This window comes from Montipora foliosa, chromosome 6 (genome assembly GCF_036669935.1).
Source record: "Montipora foliosa isolate CH-2021 chromosome 6, ASM3666993v2, whole genome shotgun sequence".
Taxonomy (NCBI): Eukaryota; Metazoa; Cnidaria; class Anthozoa; order Scleractinia; family Acroporidae; genus Montipora; species Montipora foliosa.
The window spans coordinates 59905316-59912815 of NC_090874.1; the positions used below are offsets into that span (position 1 = coordinate 59905316).

Here is a 7500-nt window from a genome sequence, read left to right on the forward strand (position 1 = left end):
TTTGATGGGATGGAAACAGTAGAACAAGGAAGAAAACCCGCGAGTCTGGTTGAGATCAGACTGAAACTCGCTCGCAGATGACGACCGCGCCCCGTTAACTCCCTCAGTAAAGCGTACAACGCGGGGTATTCCCATTTCCGATACGGTCACCCATTCGAGCATTGTTTTAAGACAAAAAACGTCAGTCAAACAGCATTAACTTTGTGGGATAGACGGGAGTGGATGTCATTTTTTCTTAGGCCCCTAAGTGCAGCTAGAATCCTTTCATTATCATGAAAGCACACTAACTTGACTCTTACCCGACATACGGGCCAAGAATCTTTGAAAACGACGAGGCAACGCGACAGTAAGCTCTGACTGCAATACAGTGGTAGCTACATTCAGATGATTTTTATAAGGATAATGATAAGCTAGATCGATGGAAATTTATCGGTTAAATTAATCAGCACCTCATTCAGGAAAAAGAATAAGTTCATTAATGCAGACCATTAAGTAAAAAGGGTCTTCTAGTTGACACGCTGTCAAAATATAATAGAAATGGGATTTTAGGCTTATGGCGATTCAGAAGATAAGATTTAATCCTAAGCTTATGTCCTCTGATCACCTTCTTATTTTACTTTATTGTTTTTTATCTTTTTTGCATCTTTAGTAGCAGCTGTGCTCTTCGTGATACTATTTCATCTAAATTACGTGAGGGGAAAGACCATGGATATTGAGTCATACTGGAAAACTATAAGCTATGCACAGCAATAACCTCGTTTATAAGTGTCCTAACCCGAAATTTTGAATAAAAATAAGCTGACTGCTATCACACACTGTGACAACCTGGGTAGTACTTGTCCACGGTGTCACGTTTTCCGCTTCCGTATTTCCTTCTGGGATCTCCCGCCTGTCTCGATCAATTAACAGAGAGCCATGCATCAATCGGCAGGCTATGGTTAAATGCATTTCGAATGTCCAAGAAAAAAATCCGAATTTGTTCACTTGTTATTTAGACATCAACTTCAGCGATAAGGCCTTAAAAATCTTTTTTTGGGCTTTGGTAATTTCAGCCACCAGGATGAACGTTTAAACTTTGCCTATAATCAGGATATTAAACAAATCAATGTTCTATTCCAAAAACGAATTAATTTACATTAGAACTTGTAAGTTTGGTCCGGAAGGAGACTATTTTACAAGACCGGAACATTCAGCAAAGAAGCCCTGAAGCATAAATAGGCTAAGAAGTTGTGACATGAATCCCTTTATTGCGACCGACTAATTGAAGAACCGAATCTGAAAACCATATTTTCATAAAGGGTAATGCGCCGATGAACTCGAAACTTCAACATCCTTTCCTCCAGGGCAAAGCCCCAGCATTTGATCCTTTGAAGATTGGATTGTTGAAATTCCCCCCCTCGGGCATAAATTCTAAGAAGTATGAAGTAATGAAATAAGCACTGATTTTTTTTTATGGAGGGGGAGCGGGGGATACAATTATTTTATTTTACGAGACCGAAATACATTGAACGATGAACTCTTTTGGGACATAAAATTGAAATGAATTAAGTTCATTACAATCTTATTTGTATGCACGCGTTTGAAGATGATAAAAGAAAGCTATAGATATTAAATTTAACTGCAAAACTATACTCCGCGGTAAATATACTACGTCAAATTCTAGCAACAAATAAAACGATTAAATAAAATGCTTGCTGTGGATTGGATGTAATATATTGTTGCAAAAAATTAAATTTGGTTCCCTGATATAATAATCATTAGTCTTCGCAAAAAGGTTCTGAGTTTGTCTTCAGAAGTACGAAGTGCTCGCAGAATCTCACCTGCTTTCGATGGTTCTCTTCAGTAACGTAACCATTTAATGACGAATCCTTCCTAAAGACTTCTACACTTCTTCTTTGCCGCTCTTCTAGCCTTCGTCAGTCAGGTGCGACATGATATTAGACCGTGAATTCCATCGAATTCTACAGCCGCAATAAAGCTCGCCTTGCACTTTTTGTAGCACACTGAGAACGAACGCTTTACGCTGTTTGTTCAGTTTGGCGGCAAATGAAAACACACACAGGTGTAAAAATAATTAAAACTTATTAAATAATCCCGGCAATTTTTTATTTGCTATGGAATTGGTCTCATAGATCAAAGAAAAGCGACTACCCACCCAACCAATGCGCACAATCGTTTTAACTATTTAAACGTCTGACTGCGTGGCCACTGATGGATTTTTATTACTCTCTCTGTTTAAATATCCATTGCAGTGACTTCATGACGAGTCAGTTCCGCACTGCAATGGCATAATTTTCTGCTCCACACCGTTGGGGGAATTTTATTGTCAATTCCTGCTATGTTATGCCCAATTTTATAATGATTTTGAACGCGGTCATGAGATGCAAGACACTGAGAGGGCGATAGCGGCGGTGTTACAGACACCGAAAAAGTCGGCGCGTTTAACAAAGCGTGTAATCCTCCGACCGACTATTTACTGAAGCAATGCCATGGCCTTTGCCCAATCAATCAATCAGAGTGAGTCCAAGGAAATTTATGTTTCTGACCTATTAATTTAACTAGTAAGCGTACACCTGCCAGTTTTAGTAACTCCACAGGTAGAACAATAGCACCTTTTGTAATTAAAAATTATACAGAAGCTCCGGCGGTTCAAAAACCACCGAGGTAAAAATATCAGTATTAATAATAGGTTAACTTTTGGGCCATGGTTTTTTCGGTTGAAGTTCTGGTATTTAATGATGATGAAGCCAATTTAGCACAATTTAAATCTTGGCAAAATGATAGAGGTTGTGTCTACTTCTGTTTCAATTGAGTGTCGTAAAACCAAAACCAAAGTAATTACTTTGGCCAATCAAAAACGACGGAGGCAAGCCAGTAAACCAATCAAAACTCGAAATAATTACACGTAGCCTACACAAAGCCCGGGAAAATGTGCACGCGTGAGCCACGATTGGTTTTGGTTTCACTTCTGATTGGTTGAAAAAATGGCGCGAGAACTTTGAACCAATCACTAAGTGAAGAAATCATAAACCAAAGCAATTCGCTAATTACTTTCGACACTCAATTGAAAAGCGCTCTATCCTAATTAGTAGATCTCTTCTCAGTTCTGCTCGGCTGCAAGATCTTGGGACTCATGCAGACAACGTGATCGTTTTAATCATTCCACTGAAGATGTAACATTTGCTTTTTGCTCTGTCTCACATCCTTTTGCCTAAGTTCTTTGGGATAACTCGTGCACACATTATTTGCAAAGTTAAGATCTCTGAGTTTCCGGTGTTGTGGTCTCGCGTCATAACCTTTTTTTTTTATTTTTGTCCGTGAGGGATCGTGAGTCTCACTGAATTTTACATTGCGCACACATGTATGCAAACCAAATATAGAAATGTGTTTAGCAAGAGTAAATTAGATTAAAGTGTTGTTATGGCATGGGTGGGCTACCCAGCACAGTCTCAAATAAGTCTATTTTTAGCATACTCGTTCCCGCGAAATCAGTTGCCATAGACCGACTAAATAGCGCTAAATGGCAGTCAAAAAAAACTTTCTTTTGTCTGTGTGCTATGTAGACCCACTAGCCTCGTTAGATCGGACAAAATACAAAAGAAATGTTTCTTTAGAACGAGTCTAGTTGGTCTGATGAGCACATAAACAAAAGAATAATTTTTAGGCCGCCATTTATGCATTTGGTCTATGTCCCTGAAAAAAAGCACGGCAGAAGCAGTCCGTGACGCGTGACATGGCTTCTTTTGATTGGTTAAAATGTGCGGCCCTTTGTTTGTTTCGTGCGCAAAGTGTACCTAAAAGCCTGAATCCATTTGTGACTGTGTTGGGGGCCAGGCCACGCGCAAAGTGATAGATCAACACTCTTATCTAATTCATTCTTGATTTCAGATAGCATATTAGAGCATCAGTGACGGTCTGTATAACAGGGAGCTTAAGCACGCGCGTTTTTGAGACGCGGACGGCAACCTGAAGTGAGCTGTTTTCCCTTTTAAGTTGTCTTCAATACAAACACATTTACATTGCCAAGTATCTTTTCCCCATTTGAGATGATTCGTATAAAAATCTGGGAGACACCACTGTCCTGGCACGCGAAATGTTCTCTTCCGGTTGCCGTCCGCGTCTCAAAAACGCGCGTGCTTAAGCTCCCTGATTGAAATACTTGTAACCTTGTAAACATCTATTGGTGAGGACATGCACGAAGTACGCAACTATATAATGGCAGAATTAGCAGCGTATCCTCGCAGAAGGCAATGGTTTTGATTTGCGAGGAGTGCTTCCAGGAAATCAACGATTTTGAAAGACGTTTTTCTTCTCGCTCCCTTAGTTTGATCTCGGGCCAATCAAGAAAAAATCAAACTAGAGATACAGAATGAGTCAGACTTGATCTCCACGCGAGTCACTCAGCAAAAAAATAGGTTTTCATGCCCACTTTGCTTTATAAGGACGAGGATCTGACGATTGAAATATCACGTGACCCCTTTTGTTGTCGCTGTCGTCATATAGATCTCAAAAAGGCTAACGTGTTTCATCGTTGCAACTGAACGCATTCTTTGGCTGGCTTTGTATGTCCTGGCCCGACTGGGGAAACGCTATAGACAGTCTCGGAAACTTTGTCAGCCGTCTTTTCCCTAAAGGACAGTACAGCTACCATGTTTAGCTCTTCTCGTTGTCCTCTTTTTGTTGATCTTTCAGGATCCAGATTGAGACCGTTACCAGTGTGAGTTTTGCATGCTGGTGTGCACAAATGAAAGCATCTCCTAAGGATTACCTTGAACTGCTTGCGATATTCCGAGTGAAATGCCACGTAAATAATTGGATTCATCGCACTGTTGGCGTAAGCAAGAAGAGTTCCCCCAAACCACAGAAACTCGGGTGGGCACCTGTCCAACATGAAGTAGTTGATAAAAAGGGCCACGTGTTGAGGAAGCCAACAAAGTGCAAACACCACAACGCTAGCGACAAGCATCTTGGTGACTTGTACTGTCATGCGCATGCGCGTGGGCGACTTACCAAGAGACGAGACCGCTCTTTGGGCTTGTCGCTTCCAAAGGTGAACACCTATGCTCAAGTACAACACGAAAATGAACATCAGTGGGCATGCGTACAACAACGTGAAGAAAACTACCTGGAACACCTGCAAGGCAAAAGTGGTATCGAGTGGTGACCAATCCTCCACACAGTAGAACACGCCGTCGCCATAGTAATCTTCCACTTTAATGTGGAAGAAAAACGGAAGAGTAATGCAGAAGGAGATCATCCAGATGACCACCATGATGGCTTTGGCGAGTTTTAACGTGATGATCCTTTTGAAGGGAAACATGATTGAGCAAAACCTCTCGACAGCGATGGCTGTTAAGCTGAGAATAGAACAACTCACCGAGATGTTCAACACTACTATTAGGCCGACGCAATACACGTGTCCAGCGAGGCCTCCGAATGCTTCATCGTTGCCAGCAACTTCCGTTTGGAACAGGACAGTCATGTTGATGAACGTTATCAGAAGATCGGCTGCCGACAGGTTGACAATTAGGAAATGAGTCACCGTGTGCAGCTTTGAGTTTCTCCTGACAACGTACAACACGAAGAGATTCCCTATAAGTGATACTATGAATACCACAAGCACGCAGGCCGCTCGGAGAAACTGTTGCGTGGGCGTCAAGTTTGGAAACGGACAGGCCAAAGGCGCGTAGTCTTCAGAGCTGTTGCCGCGGGCAGTCTTGTTCATCTTGCCAGTCTTGTTTATCTCTGCCGGTGAGTTTCTAAACGAAGAAAATGTGAAGTACGAAAAAGACGTTGGTGCCTCTGCAAATGCATTAAAGAACTAACCCCTTGCCTAGCCTCTGTAGGTTTGATTTTGCCAACGCGTGAATGTTACTTTAAATCAGACGCGGCGTAAACGAGTCAAAGTTCCGATTAGGAGTGCTCTTCGGTAGCACTGGAGGTTTATTACATCTTAAATGTTATTCCTGAAAACCGGTTCTTTGTGCAACCAGCTGCCACCGAAATATTGCATTTTGTTTCTATCGCTCATTTTGTTGACACAAAAAGTGTTAATTACTTTCAATATTGTTTCTAACTCGTGTATCCTGAATTTTCCACTGTTCTGTGTGAACCTCATCGTTAAAGTTTGCATTCTGCAAATGACGCATAGTAATGAAAACAATAATTTAATTTAGCTTTTGAGTTCTTTGATTGGTTCTTAAAATTACTTATAGAAGTTATCCTAATGTTTCCTTTGTTCTGTTTACAAAGCGTTTTTGTTACTTGCGGCTTCCGTTGGCATAGTCATCTTTTTACGAGTTCTCTTTTAAATTTATTTAGCGTCTCTAGCCGTGAGAATCAGTGACTGAATCCAATCCACTTCATAGTGTTTGTTCATTATTACCCTACAACACGTTCCATGACCGTGATTCAAAATTCATCGCTCACTGAAAACGGATGTCGATTTTATTGCATATGTATGACGTATAGTTCAAAGTTTTATAATAGGTTGACCGACTCGTTTTCAAAAAATCGTAGGAATGGAGAATATTATGGCTATTTAGTCCAGAATAGGAGGGAGCAAAATCAAGGAGTTGACGAACTTCTTTAAAAGATAATAGACTAAATTACAACGAGCATTCTTTTCACAGCCTCTTTCTGTCAGTTTAAGATTTCGTGTAAACGACATGATATATTTGTCTGGTTTGCATTTACGTAGAACTGATTTTATTTGCAAAATTCTGAGTATTTTTCCACCAATGGATTGGAATAAACCTAAGTGTGTCATCGTCAGCACTAAGAGTGTCCCTCTTCAGTCCCCCTTACACCTCGCAAAATTTGTTCAATTATGTGCTGCTATATACAAATAAAACGGTATGCTGCCTTTTCGTTTGCATCTCAAGAAAAGAGTGGATCTCACAGCATTGTGTTCGACGGCACCCCTCCCAGAAAAGGGAAAAAAAAACAGTGACACCCACCGCGTTCATCGCCTGCTACAGCAAAGGATTCATTTACTTAGAATGAAAGGAAGCGGTGTCATTAAATAAAGCGCATTTGAAAGAAATAACATGGCCCGAAATATCATGTTTGTTTATGACTTACCTTTATTAGCGACCTTTAACGTGTCATTTCAAGGACAAAGTCTGCGAACTGGCTACTGTTTCGATCCAGGAATGACTGAAATGCTATAGATTTTAGAACAAACATCTAGATTTACGAAACCAACGGCTCTGCATTGTAGATGATGACAAAATAATATGAATATGAACAGATGGAGGGATTTGTCATGCTGTTTGTAACGCTGTATGTCGTCTCTCAACAGGACTTTCTTTGCATGCCTTTATCCGGTATATGAGCTAACATATATGTTTTTGTTAGCGATCGTTTTCTTGGATAAAATTACGCTCCAGCCGGTCCAGAACACTCGAGGAATCATACAAACACCGAAGAATTTTTCCTTTGTTTCACCGAAAAAATCAATATAATTTAAATTGCTTCTACTTGGCCTTTCACATCAAG

At 40.6% G+C, this 7500-nt stretch overlaps 1 protein-coding gene across 2 annotated transcripts in view; it reads right to left on the reverse strand.

Moving 5' to 3' along the window:
* Positions 1-4153: 4153 nt before the first annotated feature.
* The window catches only part of LOC138007989 (QRFP-like peptide receptor), an 11919-nt gene continuing 8572 nt past the window's right edge, over positions 4154-7500 (reverse strand). The window contains exons 3-4 of one of the 2 annotated variants that reach the window (XM_068855153.1): positions 7084-7166; positions 4154-5759 (exon numbers count right to left, since the gene is read on the reverse strand). In XM_068855153.1, the coding sequence (XP_068711254.1) occupies positions 4526-5725 (1200 nt within the window). In that variant the 5' untranslated portion in view covers positions 5726-5759; positions 7084-7166 and the 3' untranslated portion in view covers positions 4154-4525. Of the gene's footprint in view, positions 5760-7083 lie in introns of both variants that reach the window. The other variant, XM_068855154.1, reaches the window with a different exon arrangement.